Raw genomic sequence first — 22,557 nt, forward strand, 5'->3', positions numbered from 1 at the left:
TCTGAAGGGTAAAGTTGAAATGACATTGGAAGTTGTCAATGAAAAAGAAGCTGAGGAAAGGCCAGCTGGTAAAGGAAGAGATGAACCAAACATGAACCCCAAACTAGATCTACCAAAGTAAGATGTTTTTCTCTTACTAGCTTGAGAAATAGATAATATCTAACTACTACAATGTTCTTGACCAAATCTGCATGCAGTAAAGGATCTATAAGATCCTTATCCTTTGCAAAGTCTTATTCCTTCTGCAAGCATAAAGATAAAATGCAGGGTGGTTTCTGTATTACTAGCACACACGTTTACTGAAACTTCTCTCTAACATTACAAACTATCAGTGTTTTCTTACTAGAGTGTTTTAATGTGTTATACTCACACTTAAGTATTCCCTGGCTTTACAGCATGAGTAATATTTGTTTCTTCCAAAACACAGCCGTCCAGATACTTCCTTCCTTTGGTTTACAAATCCCTGCAAGACAATGAAATTTATTGTGTGGCGCAGGTTTAAATGGCTCTTCATAGGCCTCATGATCTTGCTGATTCTCCTCCTGTTCGCAGCAGTGCTCCTCTATTCACTGCCGGTAAGAATTCTTACATCTCACTGCTGTTCAGCTGTGCTATGAAGTTATTTTATGTGTGAGCTCCTTACTCAGACATGACATTCTATCAGCTTGGTTTCAGCAGGGAGATAGGGAATATATCCTCATAGCTATAATCAACTGATTTTAATTGAGAAAAAATTAAAATTTGTGTTAAAACTAATGTATTAACTAAAGATGGAGCAACTGAGTGCTTTAGAAGTGTTAATAAGTTACACAAAAATGGCTAATAGCTTGTTTAGAGTGGATTTCAGTCTGTTTTAATCTGAAATACCTGGCTCATTTTTACTGTATTTTTCCTGAAATTACCATTTACTTAAATACATTCTGATCCATTTTAATATCTTCTACAAAACTACACTGCAGTAATTTGCATACATTTTAACCTCTATTGTTTCTTCCCTCCTGCCCCAACAGAACTATTTGTCAATGAAGATTGTGAAGCCAATTTAAAGAAGAGCGTTTACCTCATCTTTTTAAATAGGAATGAGGATTTTTCTCAGATTGTGGACCAAATTCAGCAAGGCTCTCCATCCTTTGTATCTGCTAGTATTTGGAACTGTAAAATACATAAGTAAGAATTTAAACTAGGTTAGCAAAGGCTCAAGGGGTCATGACAAGGTTTTAAAAAAACAGGGGATAAACCCCCTCACATTTCATGTCTTCTTTTTTTAACTTCAGTAGTGTTTGTACATGGTAAAGTTCTGACTTCATTGCCTTGAAACTAGATTTTTCATAGAAATTATTCAGAAGGCTGCTTGCTATTGCTATCTTCTTTATTTTAATGGATACTTCCTTTCCAGAAGTCCTTTCTATTGAGCACACTTTAAAACTTTGCATTTTAACTTAAAGAAAAACAAGCACTACTTATAATTATGTGTACCAAAGAAACCTCACAGTGCAATCAAAGAAGGGTCAGACATTGTTTCCAGAAAAGTTTTCAGTATCATGCTGCTTCAAATTCTTAGTTTCTACACTTGATAATGTTATATATGTATCTTGACAACAACTGCATAGGCACAGAAATAAATAATATACTGTCTACTTAGTGTAATTCACAAATGTTTCAATAAACTTATCCACAAGTAAAATGCAAGTTTCCAGGGTTTTTTCCTCTGTTGCAATACTGTACTGCATTATGTATTCTGTCTGTCAGAGGATGTAATGCCACAACTCTGGAGTTTAAGGTATTTTACTGCTGTTTCACAGTGAGGAATAAGAAATATTTCTGCATAAAGTTCCAATTAATTTCTTAATTAATTAGGAAATTAATAAATCAAATTTGTTTAATAGTTTCACTGTTCATACTCCTTGTATTTAGCAATGGTCCTAAATCAAAGTATAAGAGGATACACAACCTTGATTCAGCCCTTGTTTGAAATCTGATCTGTACATGGGAAGTATTTCTTCTCTCCCTGGGCCTAGTAAAATATAACCTGCATAAAAAATCAAGTTATAGTCTGGGATTCCACCTCACATTTATGGAGGGCCAAAGCAGACACATCTTATTGAACATTCTCTGGTGCTTGAAATGTAGGAAATCTGAGGCAGAACCTGAAATCAACACTTGGTATGACTGTCACAGTCTTAAGTGGGTAAAGATTTCATCTGTCTTTAAAAAGATAATAAAAAAATGTAAGGGAGAATTAGTCTTGAAAATCTCTGTCATCCTCTTTTGTGGCATATTTAACACTTCCTCATAGCAGCACCACAGTATAAGCATGCACTTGTCAGGCCAAATAATTCTGTTTGAGCAAGCTAGAGTAAAGGTATTACATGAAATAATTTCCAAAACAGGAAGCAAGCAGCAGTCATCCAGTCAAAAAGACAGCACTGCCCTTATTCTGGGGTTGGTAAGACGTGCTCAAGCATTTTGACCTATGAATGAGAGTTCAGAGCTGGAACTAATCACCATCCAGACAGTTTGTCCCTTCACTAATGACGAAATAGCACTCCAGCAATAACTGGCAATTTGCATGAGCTAATGTTTAATCATCCACTATTAAAAATCTGTCTCAATCAATGCCATAAGTCAGACAGACGGTAAAAATCACAGCAGCCTTATTTTCATTCTAAGAGAAGAAAGTGAATTGCATGTAAGGGTTGTAATTAGAAAGCATTTAACTTGAAAGAGAATTCCCCAGAAAACAATTATGAAATGGGGCAGAGATCTGAGCAATCCTCTTCACCTAGCACTTGATGAGGGGCAGGTACTGCCCTTCTGAGGTGAGTTCACCCTCTTCCAGATGCCTTTTTGTCCGCGCATGCATAGGCTTGGTAGGGTCTATTAGGTGGAGCTATTAAAAATATAATTGAGAAGCCATTCTGCCTCCCAGCCTGCTCCAGTAATGAACATAAGAAAACACACGTGCACAAGAAAGAAAACGCAATCAGTGCTACTTACATACAACACGAGTCAAATCTGCAATCCCAGGTGTAGCTGCTGTGCATGACTCCAACAGCCTTTTTGCCTAGTTCAAAGAGTTCAGCAAAGATTGAGCCTGGAGTTTTGTTGTTCTGCACTGACTCCTGGGACGTTCCCTTCAGCCAGGACAGCTCTGTCCCGCTCCCGTTGCCAGCCGCTGAGGCAAACATCTTTGAGGCCACACAAGAAAAAAAGCAGAATGTAGGTGTGCCTGACTGATAGCACTCTTCCTTATGACAGGAAATTACTGAAGCCCAGGAGTTCCTCCTCCTGGGAGTTTGCTTTGCCTGAACTGGTAAGTCAGCAACTATTTTAGCCTGTGAGCTGATGGGGCCAGTTGTGCTGCACAACTGTCACTGAGTCCCCAATACACAGACTCTGTGCTTCACAGAAAAGATTTATCTAGGTCTAAAATTACTTCCCTGTTCTGGAAAAAGGCACTGTGGATGAGGCTACCTTCTCTGCACCTGCGTGTCATTCAAACGTGAGATGTGAGCCAGGTGAAACAGACAGGGAGAGGCTAAAAAAGTGCTTTTACCAAAAAATGGCTAACAGCAGTATGGCACTTGCCAGCAGCATGTCAGAGTCCTATCTTTGACATCGTGGAAATTCAAACAACAGCAGCTGCACTCTCTGATACGCTCAGGTAGGTAACCAAGCAATACATGACTTCTACAGCTACATACTGTAGTATCCCAAAGCTCGACTAGTAGAATGGGCTGTAAGGAGGTTAACAGCTACTGTCATCAGCATTACAACTACACAGATTGTACAAGAAAGAATCACCATGGGGCTCAAGAAGAATAAAAACAGCTCAGCGTAAAATGAAGAGACAGAAAACTCACCTACAAGCTGTTCTTGCATTTCTTTGAACAACCACAAGATGACATCCCAGGTCTCATGTGTTCGCCAAGTCCTTCCAGCACTTCTGGCTTATTCCCATCCTGAATACCTCTCGCATATGGAGATGAACAAGGTACATTCCATAGTTAAAAGAAAACACAGTCCCATCAAAGTCGGTTGCTTCTAGAGCTATTTGGAAAGCACAACTCTAAGTGCACAACATACAAAGTGACTCCAAGTCTGGTCCCCGCTGACTTTAATGCTGTAACAGCAGGATTTCCACTCCATGCCACTAGTTGCCTATGTACCGATTTAGAACCTGAGAGCCACACCAAGTGAGATGACAGCATTCAGCAGAGTCTTGTGACAATGCTAGCTCAGTTAATAAACAGCACTCAGCTTTTACACAGTTATTTCCATTGCTCAGAGGTGTGTGTGTGTGCTTGCACAGACAAGGACCTGACTTAGAAAGGCAATTCTGTAAAAGAGAAAAATTGGAACTTTTTTTTTTTTAAATTCATACACAGAACAGAAAAGGGAATGCACATTACATCTGCCCAGTGCTCTGCTCAAAGGCTAGCCTTTGAAAAAATTTGCCTCCTTTGTAACCTTTGCTGTGGCTGAGAGATGAAATCCACAGACAAGTGCAAGATGAGAGAAACATTTACATATTAGGACAACTTTACAAAATACACTAGCACTCATACTTCACCACATCCCCTGATCACTTCCCGGAATTCACAGAACTTAGATAGCACCTTGAAACTGGAGCAGTATTGCACTCTCATAGCCATATGAGATGCCCTGCCTTGCAATATTCCCAAGTTTTCTAGCCTTGAGTGAATACTTCTTATTACTCGGGTTATCAGATAAAACACCACAAAGAAGTGATCTCTACAGATCATGTACAAGCTTTAGAGTCGCCATTCCACTGAGCCATGACTTCACAATGCACTGGCATCTGTGGTATTACTAACTTTAGACATTTATTCCAATTCACAACCTCTTCCTCCACCCTTCCAGATTTTATTTTTTAGTGTGGGACTATTCTGATTTCCTTCAAACCATAGTGCTATGGTGTGTTGGAAGAAATAATGGGTTATGGCCTTGAGAAGAGTATCTTAATCTGATATAGTCATCCAACAAAATATTCGCAAATGAAGTTGTCAGCAAGTTCCTTTGCCCCAAAACTGTTTCAGAGCTGCAGGCAGACTCAAGAGACAAGAACACATTCAGGAAGACAAGAACATGTCTAGAAAACAGAATGACTTCCAGAAGAATATACTTGTACACAGCAGGACAAATGTAATAAGGAAAATGAAATTAAATAGATAATATAAAATGTAACAAGAAAGTGCTTAGCCACCAGTCCCTATATGTACCAAGAATAGGGATGGACACCACAAACAACTACCAGTTGAGATAAAGAAATCTTTAAGAAGCCCAACACTTACTCTAAATGTAGAAGACATATATTAACATATGCTAAAACAATGAAAGCTCCAGACAGTAGCAAAACATTAGCTATCATTTCCTTGGAGAAAAGCATTGGACTTCTACAGCAAAATCCCAAATTTCTTAACACTCCTTTCCCTGATTTCAAGGGCAGAAACTTTACAGAAATATTCTGTATATGAATCTGTTCTGCTTTTACTCCTGGACACACAAAGCCTTTGTTTTAATTATGATAGTTAAGAAATTTTTTTGTTCAGATATCTATCTGGCTGGGAACTGATAGCACAGATCACTAGTGGCTCTGCTTTAGCCTTATACCCCTACTTCTCCCGTGCAAGAAACACACACCGAAGGCTACTTGTGGCCTCGGCATCTCCAGGACTCCAGTGATGAGCTCCTGCTCTGGACCTCTGATCCCTGGCCTGGTGGAGGAAATGTATTTCAGTGGGCTTTTTTCAAAGCTCAAGAGTTCATGTTTTGGAGTAAAAGGCAGCCGATTAAAACTAATCCTGCCTGCATCAGATCACTCTGAGACAAGTACAAAAGGAACCGGAACACCTAGTGAGATCTTCATCTGGTGTTGCCATACAGAGGTTCTGTTACTGGGGACCTATTCCAGCTTTTGGTTCTGTTTCTTGCCTTAAAAAAATCCTGAAATAAAATAGGATGGTCTCCCTGTGCTGCCAGTTTAAACACAAAAACAGGTAGAAGTAATCAGCTCTGAGAAAGGATTTACTTTTACTCCAATTGCACAAGTATATGTGTGTGTGTTTTTAATTAGAAATAAGGTGTCTGCACTCATCTTGCTCTGATCCATGCTGTGCCAACTTAAACCCTGCCAATGAATCTGAATAGTCAAACAAACCTCTGGCCCTCACCAAACATCCACCATTCACATTAAATAAAACACATAACAATAGAGGGAAAAGAGCTTATTTCCAAATGTAAAGGTCTAACCTGAGGATAGCTATTTTCATGCAAATCTGAATTCTTTTTGCTCATATACATGGATCAAGAATTATCTGTTCACTTAAGACTCTAAGCTTCTCTTATGCGATTAACAGGGAATGGAAATCCCAAAAGCAATGAAAGAGAACCGTACCTCCCCTGCCCCCAAACTAGCGAAAGACCCTGAAAACAAACTTGTGCACTCAGGGCAATAAGGAAGGAAGAAAATGAATTGGAACCCCAAACCCACCTTACACAGCAAAAGCCAGGCCAGCCTGCCAGACTCGGGAGCGTTCTGCTGTGAGTGTGACTCATCAGTTCCAGTGACTCATCTGCTTTGTCCCTTTTGGAGCCAGCCAGCCCCCAAGTCAGTCTTACCTTTGCAAAGCTCACTGCTACAGATGCGGATGCATCACAGAAACACCTTCCTACAGCAACTGTTCAGCATGTGGCCATCTGCTCCCTAAAAATTCAACTATATTATACATATCTGCTGTTGCAAAAGTTAATTTTCCAGTTTGGGAACTGGATATACCAAATTTTACCTCCATTTTTCTTTTTTACTATTATTTGAATGCAATGAAAAAAAAATGCCCGTGAATATTTGCTGTGCAATCAATTAAAAAGGAGTAGAGAAAAAAAAATCCATTACCCATCTGCGAGAAAAATGCCTTTGTTGGTTTTACCATGAATATGCATGAAGCAGCTGTCAATGCAAAGCTGCAGAGAGCTACCAGAACTGTCTGCGGTAGCAGTACCTACATCTGAACCAGGCAGAGGAGCTTACTAGCCCAATGCAGTGGTGGAGCTTTACAAGCTTTCAGGAATACATGCCAGGCTGTAACAGACCCTTATCCCTACACCTGCAAAAGTAAATAGGCCCACAATATTTCAACTGAAATATCAAGCATAATGAGTTTATGTTTGCTTTGTGTGCATAATGAAGTAATTCTATTTTACCCTGCTTAATCTGAATCAGAAATGGTCTCTCTACTGGTGGCTCCAACCAAAATAATTACTGCAAGCCTTGCACAACCTAGAAACTGTTTTCACTCATTCACAAAGGTAAGGTCAGGTGATAATTAAAGCAATATTAGCTACTAATTTAAGTCCTATTCTTTTTATTATTATTATAATTCTTTTTTTTGTCATTGCTCATGACTATGTCCAGGATTAAGGCAGGACTACAAGTTTTTGATGATATCAGATCAGACCCACATTTACACTCACAAGTATGAAAGAAGTTACTGTAATTTTAGCCAGAAAATCACCTGGATCTCACAAGAATGAGATGAAAGTCTAGTTAGAATATAATGAACTGGTCTACTCTAAAATGTTCTGTACTGCTCCTGTTGTTAAGACATTAGTGAAAAAACATATGGAAATTGCTGGCAGATTGAAGACCATAGAAAGAACCAAGTGCTTACATGAAGACACGAGCTCCAGAGACATTGGTGAACTGTAGTCTTATGGGGTCGGCATAAATGTCTTTCATCTTTGCCTGCATTAAATAAGCAAGAGAATGAGTAACAGAGATGGAATCAAAAGAAGAGGAGACGCAGATTTGCACTATGATGAATTATGCTGTATGAGCCACTGCCTTGTAATAAAGTGGCTTTACAGAATTTTCATGCTTTGTGATGCCCGTAAGAAGATATATTAAGAAAAATACCAATGATTTAATAATAAAATAAAAAAAACCCCACAACACTACACTGGAAAACAGTGATCTGGTGATAATAACATTATTCAGTGAACATGACTGCTTCTATGGGCTGCTATCATAGAATAGTTTGGGTTGGAAGGCTCATTGAACGGTATTCTAGTCCAACCACCCTTGCAATGAGCAGGGACATGTTCAACTAGATCAGGTTGCTCAGAGCCCCATTCAATTTGACCATGAATGTTTCCATGGATGGGGTATCTACCACCTCTCTGGGCAACCTGTTCCAGTGTTTCACCACCCCACCCCCCACCCCCCCCGTAAACAATTTCTTCCTTATATCTAGTCTGAATATACCTTCTTTTAGTTTAAAACCATTACCCCTTGTCCTACTGCTACAGGTCCTGATAAAAAGTCTGTCCCCACCTTTCTTATAGATTTCTTTTAAGTATTGAAAGTCTGCAAGTAAGGTCACGCCAGAGCCTTCTCCAGGCTGAAAGATCCCAACTCTCTTAGCATGTCTTCATAGGAGAGCCTTCTGATCATTTCTGTGGGACTCCTCTAGACTGGACCCAACAGGTCCATCAAAGGATTCTTTCTCAAAAATCTTTTTGAAAAATCTACACCACTCATCCATGACTGTTAAAGAAGAAAGATCACAGCACACCAAGTTTCTCACAAATCTAACACTACTTTGACAGTGGGGATCCTACCAGTAAGTACCCTGTCTCCTCTTTCTGTATGGCACATTTCTCAGTGCAAAGCAGACCTGCCCACACAGATATCAGATATCCTCTTAGCGATCTCTTTTATTGTGGTATTGGATAATCTGCTATTAACAATACCTGACAGTCAAAAATAAAAAGTCCAAATCTGAAATTTTGGTTTAGTTCCTTCAGGTAGCTACATCTCTCTGAAAGATTTATGTCATCCAAGATAAGTACTTTTAACCAATTTCAGAGCAAAATGGTATGGCTGAAGAAACTCAATTCTAAACTCATTTGTCTCAACTCACAACACAGAACTGCCCTATTAAAAGATTTTTTTTGGTGCAGGATACAGAATCATTAAGCAGTTTAAAGAAGGATATATGGTTTGGGAAGGATTTGAGGGAAAAGGTTTATAAAACAAGCAGCACCAGATTGTCATATTACATAAGAATATTAATAAACAATGGTTCCCTTATGATACCTGAGAGAATAAAGTGAAGTTAGCATTTGTAAAAGGCAATATTAAGTTCCAAATATTTTTCCTGTTTATTTGATAGTACAAAATTCCTAACACCACATAAAATTAGGGCAAAGAAGGTTTATGTAGAACATCATTATTCCCAAGGATAACACAGTGCACAGTCAGGGTTAGAGAAATGTAGGATCCCATACCTCAGTGCTAATAAGGGAAAGAATAAGGATGGCCCCTGGCCAGATTCCCTCATGACTGTGCTTGCCTCTGCAGCCTCAGCTCCCATGTAACTCTTTGGCCACACACTACTCTGACAATCTGCAGAGCCTCCATTTCCCAACAGTGTTTGAAAGATTCTGGTGCATAGGATGTGAAGAGTACCTGTGATAGCATGATACACACCTGATGAGCATGCATCGAATTAATCAGCATTTCCTCCAAATGTGTCAAACAATCTTGTGCTTTCATTGTGGTAAAACACCTACAGAAAGAAGTACACATAGAGAATTTCTTAAATGTTTTTTAAAGCTATTTGTACATATTACCTTTGCTATGCTACCTCCTTTTTCCCACATTGTAACAAGCAACGTTATGCCACAGTGTAGCTGGTTTATTTCACTTACCTACAGAAATTCTTCCTTCACTTCTCTGCACTCTGACATGATGACTGGAACGGTTCTCTCTGTAACAAAGACAGCACAGTCAACATCCTTGTGCAAGACCTCTCAAAAGTTATAAACACCTGAATTGTGAACTTATCTCAAATTATTCAGAAAATAATTTACTCTAAAAAAAATAAAGCCAGTGAATTTTTAGGAGACCTACTTATTACTAAGGATTATCTTATCTCTTAGAAAAAGTTTGCAACAAAAGAACTAAAAGGGGTAAGCTATGTTCATAGTTCTCCTAGGTGGACATCACTTGAGTTGGTAAGAGACTTTTTATCAATTCAGAGCTCTGTGAAAAGGCCAGGAAGGATTCTTGGGATCCTCTGGTGTTTGTCCTGTGCTCAAAACCACAGGGAGACTGTCTCAGTATGAAACCAATATTCAAACATTTTAGCTTTTTGACTCCAGGTCTCCACCTAGGAGCACATTTCCTTTGGTCTGGAAGACTGGATTATTTGACCTATTGTCAGCAGTCAGGTCTTCTCTTATGGTCCAGCTACCTCAAGATAAAAGCCTTGCTGTTTAAAATCTAATCAGGATCTTGTTTGTGTTATATACAATCTCCACTGAGCTCAGCCTGCATAAAGTAAAGAGGATCTCAACTCTAATTAACAGAGAAAACAATCTGTAACTTACTAGTACTTACTGTGGCACATAAGCAAAGTTCTCAGAGGATAGATCATGCAGTCTGTGGATTCATCAGTCCCTCCCTCCTCTCAGTGAAACTTAGCTGCAGCCTCACCCTTGAGCATGTCATGCAGAGCCCGTGATGCTTCACTAAGCTTGGAAGATCCTGGGGAATCCTCATGAACAGTTGCCTATGGCAAGCAGAGGCTCATCTGCCAAGTTGGTTCCTTCAACGCAAACATTATCTGGGGTTTTCTGTTACACACAAAGTATCCTCCCAGCACTCTCTGGATTTTAGAAAGCTAACAGTAATTCCATTTTGCCATGGTGGGGGGGGAAAGGAAAGCATTTTTATTAGACTGTGCTAAGTACTCTGCTAACAGGTAACTGCAGGTTTGATCTAGCTGTCAGTGGAAATGGGTAGGACCCTCCTAGTCAGCGTCAAGAAATGCTTTAATATGTGTATTTTAAAACAGTATGTCCAGATTATAAAAGCACTGTTTCTCAAATAAAATATATTATGCTTTAAAATTCCATTATATACATTTTAAGGAAAAGACATTTCACTGCAGCAAATATACTACTAGAATGTTTCTGAGGTACATCCCCAGTTCTTTTGGAATCTGCAAACAAATAATTAGCCCTTCTGAACTCCAGACTCTGTAGCCTGTAGCTAATGTGATGTTACTAATGCATTTATAAACACCAGGCTTCAAAGCCAACACTGAGATATTCCATCATAATTTAGATCTCTCATTAACTTCACCACCCTGACCAACATGCTGTCACTGGCAGAGTGTTTGACAGTTTACATTACCTGCAGACATGAGTTCGTGTCAATTCAATTAAGAAAGATTAATTCCAGAACTGACAATGCATAAATATTTTTAAATTACACCTGGCCTTGTTGGCAGTGCTTACTCCAAGACTGACTTTAGGAGAGAGAACACATCTTTAGCCTCCTGGGCAGAAAAGGAAGCTAGAAGGAAGGTGAAAGAAAGAATTTATTATGAATTCAGTATTCCATCATACTGTCCGAGCCTATCTTTTTTAATCCTCTCCTGCCCTCCCCTCCCAATAATTAAACAAGCTTAGTTCTCACTGTCTGTCACAGAATGAAAGGAAACAAGAAAGATTTGGTCCAAACAGCCACTGCCAGAAAATTGTCAGCAACATCTTTATGATGATCATTTGCTGACTGGTTTAGGTCTAATTTGTGTACATTATTGCTTGGGAAGGCATTCAGATACCATGGTGATAGACACCATATGAGAATGTAGATAGATAACATTTGACATTTATCTTCATGAACAAAGATCTGGGTAACTCCCCACTGATTGCACTTCTGATGAGTGAAGATAAATGTCACATCAGACTAAGCTATCTTGCATTCTAGTGAAACACTCTTACTCTTGGCTCTGGTCTGTAAAAACGTCTAGCTCCACTGCATATGAACAGGCTTAACTAGGTGAGCATCAAGCACTGGGTGATAAAATGATTTGCTCACTATCACCAAACAGGTCAGGAGGCAGAGGATCCAGATTTATTAAATTCTGATCCAAGGTTTAATCTACTAGAAAAAAACTCTTTCTGAGATTTCAATGTAACAATTACAGAGCTACTGCCTGAAAAGACCATTTTAAAAAGCAAGAACTCTCTACTGCTATAGCCAGACCAGTCTAATACCCAAATAAACAAACTCTGTTGAGAAAGAATGCAGTCCCACATGAGCATCACCAGTATCCTCCTTTTGGGACCAGAGACTTATTGTTGTGCTAAATTATACTGAACTATGCAGATGCACCAACTTCAGTGATACTAATATCAGCTGATGACAAACATTGCAGGTGTCCTTAATGCAACAGGAGTGGGACTCTCTACTAAAACATAAACTGAGAGACCAAGAGGGAGCATTCAGCCAGCAGCGTGGAAGGCAGAGAGAGGTAATATGCTCCTGCCATTTTCAAGCTGTTGGCTTGTCCCACGGACTTTTTCTTCTGTCCTACTGAGTGAGCTTAGTATTAGGGTTAAATGGAACAAAAGTAGTCACAGAATCCAGAGCCACCTGACACAAACATTAAAGATTCTGATGCTCAGACATGACTTCTCCGATTTTTCTGCCCCCACTGGTTGAAAAGATGGATTTAGTAGCTTGCAAGGTACCTTCTACTCATCATATTTGAATACTTCTGTTCTAGCCAATGTGAAGCAGCATAAAAACCAGACAAATACAGCAAGAAGAAAACAAATCCAGAAAGTAATAATGTTTTAAAATCCTTCCTAAGGTACAGGTGTGAGCAGGCATTAAAATACTGCTGCAATTCAGGGTTTTAGCTTGGTTTCCTAAGAAACAAAGGTTTATGCTAACTGTATTGTTTGTCTTCTTATCAGCCCTTTCCTGATATGGCTTGAAGCTGCTTGCCAGGTTCCATCCCAGACACACCAGAAGCATATTAAGAAAATTCAGGATGGATCCAATAAAAGGTCAGGTGCTTTCATGTTGGAGAGCAGGCAGATAATTAGGTATGTCTACTCCTTATAAAGTGTATAAAGTGAAGTAGGTGACACAACATCAAAGCCAAAGTAGTCAGCACGTAGAGCAGTCTACACCTGACCAATAAAGAAGCACTTGGGGCAGGTCTGTCTGAAATTCACCCTCTGCAAGGCTTAACTTTCTTCATACATCTGAAGGCTTCCCTGTGGGTAAAAGGATGGCACAAAGACTGACTACTCAACATGGAATTTTAGCCATCAAGGACTGTTGTTCATTCCATCTGATTGTTATCTTGTTTAAAGATAGTGCTCTCTGCTTTTTTAAAATCCTGGTTTGTGTTTGCAAGAGTACTAATTGTTTACCACTACAGATATCATCCGGTATGCAAACAACGCATTTCCAGATTCTGTCAACAGGTTATGGGGAAACTTTCAGTTCTGGTTGTAATTTATATTTTTTTCCCCAAAGGCTGATGATTTTTAGGATGTGCTGGAAGGAACAGTGTTTCAAAGGTTAAACCTTTCTCAGGTCACTTCAGAATTAAAAGTCCAGAGAAAAATACCAAAAAAAAAACCCTATCAAAAAACCCCAGATAAAATACAGACATTGGTCTCAAATGCCACCAAGGCAGTAACTAAGTCATTTTGAATATTCAAGCTACCACACTCCAAAAAAACCTAACACAATGAATGGGGAGTGTGGAAGAGCAGCCCCTGTGTGACAACAATAGTGGGCCTCTGTATAAACCAGAGGTGCTTAGAGTGTCTGGAAAACAAACTATATACACACACATTACAGTTCTCATCCAATCAAGCTTTACTATAACACACTACATCTGACCTGGTCACCACACATATCAAAGCTATTTTCACCAGACTCTGTTATCCTGTCTGACAAAGGCACCCACCTGTGGATTTCCTGCTTGTGGTGAACATAGACTTGGCCTCTTGAGCACCAAAATTCATTAATCTTAGCAAAGTGGAGAGAACTACAGCTGAACAAGAATTCTTTAAAGGTCCTTCACTAGAGCAAGATTTAATGTATTTGTATTCTTAATTCCAGAAGTCCATTAAGGAAACCTGGATTTCCTGAAATTTTACAAAAATGAATTTGAAAATAAGAGCACCTACAGCAATAGATAGTGCCAAGTCATTAGAAATATGTGGCTATACCAGGGAAACCAGAATTTAAATTTAAAACATCATTGTGATCCAGGGAAGCACACTACAGGGAAACAGGTGAAACCTCCTGTGAGACATTTTAGTTCAACCACCTATTGAATAATTTCATATTCTTTCACTTAAGCTCTTGGTTTAACAACAATTTATTCACAATCAGCACTAAATTATGTTGAATTTCAAATGTCTCTAAACAACTAATTTGCAATTTACTATTTTCCAGCTCAGCTTTGGAGAAAATATGTTTCAGACTGAATAAAATTTTTATAATACTCATTGATTAAATCTTTTAGCTTAATTTTTAGTGTGTGTGGTTTTGGTTTGTTCAGTTTCTTTCATGTGTTTTTTTTTTAACTAGATAACTTTCTTTTTCTTTTTTTAATTAAAGCCAGCTTTTCTTCAGACTAACCTCCTCCAGTGGAGTGACAAGATTTTAATTCAATGGAAAACTGTTGAGGTAATTTTTAGGGGGAAGTCAGAATAAATCTATAAAATAATCTGTATTAGAATAACAAATTTTATTTTTATGTGAGAAAACATACTCTCTTACATACATCATACACTCTTTCTTCCTTCCTAACACAGCCACTTTTAGACAGCTGACTGACTTAGCTATGCTCACTTTCCCTGGAATATTGCCTTAGCTGGAGGGGAGCCAGCATCATCACTTGATGTCTCAGGAAAACTAGCTGGGCTTATAGCATGATTTCTGCCAAGGATCAACAACAAGGAAAAACTTGCATCTTTAGGTAGTTGAAAACCTGCTGTTCTGAGCTTTGGGCCAGAAGTCTTGACTCACCATTTTGTCCTACTGCTGGCAAAGCAGAATAGCTGATACTTTGATTTAAAATCATCTTAGGAAATTGGGGGGGGGGGGTGGGGGGGGGTGGTCTGGGGTTGAGTTCCAAACCCTTTTTGACTCACACTGCTCCCTCCACTGCATAGACTGTTTTTTCATACAGAAAATAAGTGATTAAGATAAAAATTAAGACGACCAAAAGCAAATAGAAACAAAAGGCTTGATGAGTGCTGTAGCAGAAATCTATATGTCAACGCCTTTGGATTTAATCCAGTTCACAGATCTTGTATTTAAAAGCTGAAATACAACTTTCCCAGCCTAGCTCTTTGATTCATACAGTAACGGTTTTGAAAGTATTACTGTAAACTTCATTAACAGTTTGATAATTTTCAGAATAGTGTGATTTTTATGAAGCAATGAAAAGTTTCTTTTTGGAGAGTGCATTCATTGGGAATATGAAATAAACCACATGTAGCAACTGAAGAGCACAGCAGCAGTTGTTAGCTTTGGGTCCAGCTATCAGTATTTTTTATATACTGCTTTTTTAATTAGATTAGCTGTAGAGACAAACGACAGCTAAAATAACAAGAACAGAATTATTTCTGTTCTCCTCCTCTGCAAATAATATGCCCCATAAAGGTGTCTGAATTGCTAAAACTAGCATCTGCACTGTTTTTTAGCTTCTCTGCAACCACAGAGGAGACAGAAGCTCACCACACATTGCTTCTTAGTGACAACAGCATCTTGATATTGGGAGTAACTGGCTGGGTTTGTATTTGGGGACACGTGCATGTCATGCCATAACTGTTCTTGCAACAAAGTGAACGATGTTCCAGGCTGCCATGTATCCTGGGACTAGAAGCACAGAGTCCACCAAGAGGAGTAAGGACAGTGCAGTTTTCATTCTTGCTCTAAGCTTATTTTTCATGGCAACAGAGGAGATACCCAGTGGCTCTGGTATAGCAAGATCACCAGCAGGCTAATTCTCATGTTTAACAGCAGCCTATGTCTAGAGAGAGTTTTCACCAAAGGCCTAGGACAATCAGAGTCTGAAGCAGAACACTAACTAATTATGTTTTACAGCTGAAAGAAATGTTTCTGCACAAGTATGAAAACAGAAGAAAGCTAAAATGAAATTGAAAAATTCCTAAATTGCCTGATAGATTAATAAAGGGTTACACAAGAGACAAGGTGGCACGTGCGTGGAATTAAAGGAAATACCCAGTGCTAGAGAAAGCAGCAGAATGGGCAAAACAAAATTTTTAAAAAGGGCAAACAGAAATAAATATGTCCTTCATTCCTTTGTATCCCATTTTTTTAACTTGTAAGATCTTTAGGCACAATGCTAGCTTCTTAGAGTTTCAAACACCCACAATACAAACTTTCAGCCACTACAGAAATAAATAAATACTTCAAGAGAATCACAGTGTAGCATGTAGCAGATGGTGCAGTATCAGAACAAAGAAGGCACTGAAAAACTAATACATTTAAGGTGTCTTATATTTTGGTTTTGGTCATGGAGGGGTGGTTTTGTTCTGACTCTCTTTGAAAAAAGAAAATAGCCTACATTACTAGAAGAGCAGTCTCTGCATCGGGCAACAGAAGACCTCCCTCTGAGATGTTTAGACCTCTCTATGTTTTCCTGAGTCAATCCAATATGACCACAGGGAAATCCAAGTTCCCTGAAAGACAGGCCATGAATGACATCAAACATCATCATTCACTGCTGGCTTTGAAAGCAACTATTTAAATTTTGTATAGGCTTTATCCTAACATTAGGTTTTGGTACCTTTTTTTTTTCTTTTTTACTATTAACAAATAGCTGTGAATAACTTTTTGCATTTATCAGTTTTTAATCAGTTTTTAAAATACCTTAAATTAATGCTGTCCTGCACATTTTAATCCAGTTTCACATCTGCATGAGCCATATCTAAATAGCATCTTCCATACACATATGATCTTTGTCATTTTTTTAAAAGTCCACCCTAGGCTATGTTAAGATATCCAGCTTTTGTTGTTTTTTTTTAAGAACAAGGAGGCAAAGAGCTCCACTTTGTTCCTTGTACTTTTCAGTTTTGCATAAGTTGTTTTTTAAACTACAGACATTTTGTCTAACACATGCCAGAGCAAGAGTCACGTGTCAATAGCTACATTAAAATATTGTGCTGGCTAAATAATGCCAAAAGACCTGGCCTAAAATGAAACAGGCAGGAAATGAAAAGTTACACCTGACACTTCATTTTTACCTCAAAGCACTGAAAAAAGGTTAAAATGACAAAGATTCTTTTCTCTATGAAATTCATCTGAGAGACCAAACAGTGAAACAGAAGGTGGTAGACTATCTGCAAGTTGTGTCATTACAGTCACCTGAAAAATTACCATCAACCTGGAGAGACAAGAGAACACAGGACAATCCAGGATGTTGTAAGGAATGGAAACAGAGGTTCATCAGGCAGCATTACTCCCACTGGGCACCCCCATTGACATTCCGAAGCCTGCACTCAGCTACAAGAGGCACAACAATATTACTTATCACTCAGGGAATTAAACACTTCAAGGCGTTTATAGGGGTAAATATATAAATTCCACTGGACAATTCATTCTTCTAGTCTCCTTAGATCTCTGTATCCTTTGTTCCCTTTCTTGAAAATGGCATTGCTTCATTTTAGGAGCTGATTAAGTGATTTCAAATTAATTTATAAATCTCTTCCAACTGAAGAACACTCTCCTAATCTATATCCCCAGTAATTTCTCAGTCTGCTGAAATGTACCTCCAAAACCTGCTAAAATTCAGCTGTTCTCAGAGAAGCAAAAAATAATAAATAGAAAATACAAGAATATTGGCAGATCTAAGACTTGCTTTATTTAGAACAGTCCAAGAGAGATTCTGAAATAAACTGCAGCTCTCTGAAATGCTACCAAGTCATTATTTGATTCAGTGAACTAGTGAACATCTAAGCAATTTGGGTCCCTCTATTAAGACTGCTTAGACACTTCCAGCTGAGCATATACCAGAAAAGAAACCAGTCTTCCAGTGAAAAGCTGATACACTTTGCTGACTCATTTTTACAGTCAGGTGACAAGAGGGTGTAATAAACCAAATAATATTGCCTTGAACTGTAAAAGCTTCATTAAGTGAAATTGCTGCCCTAACAATTAATGGACCATGAGGAAACATCCAAACGGTTATGGGTGAGCTTGGCTTTCCCCTTAAGTGGAAGACAGAGATCACTAAGTCTTCATCTGTCTTAGCTGCCTTGTTTTCCTGTAGAAGTTCCTCACCTAGAAATCACAAAGATTACAGGCACGTGGATGACATTGAGCAGCTGCAGTGGATGCAACGGACACATTTCTGCGGAGGTGAACAAGAAAGCATGAGGCTGAAATTGAGAGTACCCATAGCTCTTTTTACATTGGTGGCCAGAGGAGCTTGATGGCTGCTTGATATGGTCAGTGCTGAACAGTTGTTCCTTCTATCAGGGACAAGAATCATGTTGTGATACTGCCGAGATCCACAGAACTCAGCATACCTGCGAAGCAAATAGGACCATTCCAGGCCAGAAATTATCTACCCTGAAAACAGAGCATTTGGACTTACCTTCACCAAAAATGAAGTAAGACAACTTGATTACTAAAGCAAAATAAGATTGACAACCAAAGCTACTATTAATAGAATTTGCCCCAGGTTTTCTGTTGGTTTTTTCCCCCGTCAGGCATTTACATGGCCTGAGGACTGGCAATAAACAAGTAGCAAACAATAGTAGGACTAAAATCTTCATTATTCCACTACATGAAAGAGTTCTGCATCAGTGTGTTTTATCCCCCAAGGAGCTGAGGAGAAGTAGTGAAATTGTAGTAGACGTACCCCAACTGCACTGAACATGAGGGACAGCAAAGCATGAACACACAACTCCATGTGAAGGTAAAAAACTGGTCAATCTCAGAAGCGCTGTATGCTTGCAATAAATGTAAATGTACTTACAGACTATCACTTCCAAAAGAACACAGTTGGGTCCAAATATTAGACACGATATACAGGATACGTAAGATATAATATGCTCAAGGTAGACATACTTAACTAATGACTGTAATACCACTTACTAATAATTAAAAAGATTAAATCTAAAATATTATCACTCTTACAGAAAATGTGCAATGACTAATCAGCAGAACGGTGACCAGGCAGGAGACAAAACCAAAAAGTGTGTCCTGAAAGCAAAGAAATTGTAAGTTGAAAAGCAGAGAAGAAAGACCTGTGAGAGTAAAGACCTGTAACACACAAAGGACAGGACATAACTGTAAGGAGTGAGTCCAGCAGCTAAATGAAAACAGGGCAAGTAAAGACTGACAGAAGACAGGGTACATGCAACGTGTGAGAGATTCATCCCCAGGAGTCCAGACAGAGACAACAGTCATATTTTGCAATAGTCACAGCTAATCAGCTACCCAGTCTCCCTCCCTCCTTTCCTCTCTGCTTAGACCTTACCTGAGTTTGTACCAGTAGGGCAATAGCTTAAGAAGAAAAAGTGAGAGTGCTAAAAGAAAGAAGTCTATTTTAGTGGGAAATATACCCACATGAAAGAATATATTTCTAAGAAATCTAGGTTTTGCTTTGTGATTAACTCCCCTCAAAATAACACTTTAACAGAAGTGCTTTTTGCTTTCCTAACATATAAAAAGTAGACAGTTTAAACAAACCTCTTCTTCAATAAAAACCCTCTCAAAATCTGTGAGTAAAGGAAATTGAAAATTTTATGTAGGTTTATAATGACATCCAAACACAAATGCTTTGGTGGGTAAATAAGACATAAGGAAAGCTATCAATGGCAGATAGTATCAGCTTATCTCAAAGCAATGCTACACCCTTCCAGACATCAGATTTCTATGCACAGGAGAACAGTTTTTTTCTTCTTTTTCCCCCCAGCAATTTCTTAAGACACTTCCATAATGCATTTTAAAAGCCCCGAGATGCATTCCCATTACTGAGTTCTTAATATTCCCACAAGAAAGTTAGGTCAGAATGAATAAAAAAAAAAAGTCTGAACACAGTTATAATACATGGAAGAATTCATTAATATTTCTACTGTTCAATGTATATTGTATTTTACTGGGTTTTGCCCAAAATCTGTGTAGTTAAATGTATCATGGCAAACACACACACATTCATAAAGAATCTGTTTGTACTTTGAAATCTTAGGGAATCTGTATAGCACTCCAGTAAATAGTAAAAGATCTTATCTCTAAGTCTCGTTATATGGGTCATGAATAATATTAGAAAGGATTGCTGTGTCTCAAACTTGGACAACAACAAACAAGGGAGCCACAGAATAGGGATAACAAACACAATAGACCAAAAGAGAGAAACATACATCCAAGGCACTATGACACTGCCCTACTTCATTTATAAACGAGTTGGCTAGTAATGAGCATCAATTTAGTTTACATTTTTAATGGTATGACATTATTCTAGACATACATCTTCAGTCAAAACAGAGTGGCACATTAGCTTACTTTAGTTAGTTTTATATCCAGCATAATTCCAAAATCAGCTAAAAAAGCAAAACCATTTTCAAATATATGAAACTTAAATTGGACACACAGAAGGAAAATCTGTTTTAATCACATGATTTACCCCAAAAGAAGTGTAAAATCAATATAAACAGGCCCATTTTCATCTTGACTCTCTGTAAATGTTTAATGTGAAAAAATGTGATAATTAACGTTTCTATACTCTTATGCTTAAGGAGTCATTACAATCAGCCTTTGTTTGCTACAGAGTTGGCAGCACAGACCTGCTGCATTTGAGAAGGGAATGTTTGAGGGTCATTTAACATTATATCACTCTTGGTGATCCAAGAGCTGCTATAATTCTGCCAAAGAGTATAGAGGGTTTCCCAGTCAAGTTTCATCCTGATTTTGATTATTGTTTATCTCTAGTCCACGTCTGAATAGTTGTAGTAAAATAGAGGAAGTTTTACTCCTGAATTTGAGGTCAGCTTGTAATGAACCATGGTTTCAATCGCATGAACAGCTGCTTCTTTTATAAGCAAAAAGGGTTCACTTACAGTTCAGGGTAACACAGTAATAATTTAAGGAACAAGGAAGCTTCTATTCATTTCTTTATTTTTTATATGTTTTTGAAACATTTTGACATCTGAGTGCCTATACTGGACTTGTCTGAATAGAATGTAATATTGACACTACTCTGCTTTACAAAAAATTGAACAAAATGAATTTTAAAACCAGAAATACAGTAGACCTATCAATCAACATTTAAGAGCCTTTTTCATTGAAAACTTAATTTTTTTGTAGCAAGAAAAACTATTACTGAACTTCTAAAACTTTGTAACTCAAGTTAAAAGGGACACAGTAAATCAGGTGTGCTCTCTGAAAACAGGACCAAAAATATCTGTAAATGACAACAAACCAAATGGGGACAATATCAAAAAACCCCAAGACATTGCTAAAGTCAGTGGGACGTAAAATTTCTTGCAATTAATAAAGACCTCAAAAAAATAAAAGTGGCTGGATTTCCCACCCACTCACCTAATTTGCAAATGGTCTTCCTGATGAGCAGGAATAATTCCACTAGAATTACAGAAATAACTAAATAAAAGACAATTAACAAGGAATTTTATATTTGTTCTGTTTTGCTCATTTGTCCACCTAAGATTTGTTAAAGTACTTGTAAACTGAATGGTTTTAAGAGGTGAATTTAATGGCCTTTTGGCATTTGTCATCTCAAACGTCTTATGGCTTCCTAATTTTGCCAAAATCCATGTTGATGCTTTTTCATTAATCATCCTGTTTGCTTTTGGCAGTGCATAGGTCACTGGACTGGAAGCCAAGAAACCTAGGCTTTACTCTTGGTACAGTCACTAATTTGTCATATTATCCTAGGTAAATCTTTGTGGGCCAGATATACTCATAGTGATGGCAGCTCACTGAAACTCATTCTCAAATAATTTCACATTTTAGTCTTGTCTGTATTGGATTAAAGGCTCTGCAGTCAGTCCCAGATCTTCTGTGAGCTCAGTTTCACTGTGTCTACAAGGAAAGGATGCCCACCTCAGAAAGTCCTTTAAGACAAGACTGCCATCTTTTCTCTTTATTTGTGTTCCAAGAAAGGTATTAGGCACTTTGGTGGGTGAATGAGGTTTCTCCCTTAAGCAGGAGACACTGATTTGTTGCTTATCACCACTGGCTAACCACAAAGTTGAAGGTTTTCACTTTTGTTCCCCAGGAATAAATTAATATCCCAGTTTCCCACTGCACATCCTTCCTTCAAGGCAGCAAGATGGTACTCCTGTTACTCAGTAGCTGGAATACAGTGGTAACTCAAATTTTAAGCCTAAAATTTAGACAGATTTCTGAACTCTTAATTTCTTTCTTTTTTTCCTTCTTTAATACTTTCAAATACCCACCTGTTTTGGGGGGGGGGGGGGGGGGGGGAATAGTACTTTTGATCATGGGCATAATGCAGTTCAAGAATAAACATGAATCCAGAAGTATCACAAAAGGAAACAGAACTTTGTAGTAAGATTCCCCCATAACCTTAAAGAGATCTCACCTCAAATCAGTGCCACTCTCTGGATCAAAGCAATCATCTGAGCTGTGATGAAACTGCTGCAGGATCAGCACAGAGTAGGCATGGAAGCATATCCACTGTCATTGCTGTGAGA

The 22,557-nt window shown here is 38.4% G+C and overlaps 1 protein-coding gene across 1 annotated transcript in view; it reads left to right on the plus strand.

The window, feature by feature from the left end:
- MYOF (myoferlin) overlaps positions 1 to 1,046 on the plus strand; it is a gene marked incomplete at both ends in the record, with an annotated part of 67,509 nt that extends 66,463 nt beyond the window's left edge. Inside the window, 3 exons of the mRNA XM_084264753.1 lie at positions 8 to 117; positions 428 to 575; positions 1,011 to 1,046. Of these exons, the coding sequence (XP_084120879.1) occupies positions 8 to 117; positions 428 to 575; positions 1,011 to 1,046 (294 nt within the window). The remainder of the gene's footprint in view (positions 1 to 7; positions 118 to 427; positions 576 to 1,010) is intronic.
- Positions 1,047 to 22,557: the final 21,511 nt, after the last annotated feature.

This window comes from Gallinula chloropus, assembly GCF_964237585.1.
Source record: "Gallinula chloropus genome assembly, chromosome: 5".
Classification (NCBI taxonomy): Eukaryota; Metazoa; Chordata; class Aves; order Gruiformes; family Rallidae; genus Gallinula; species Gallinula chloropus.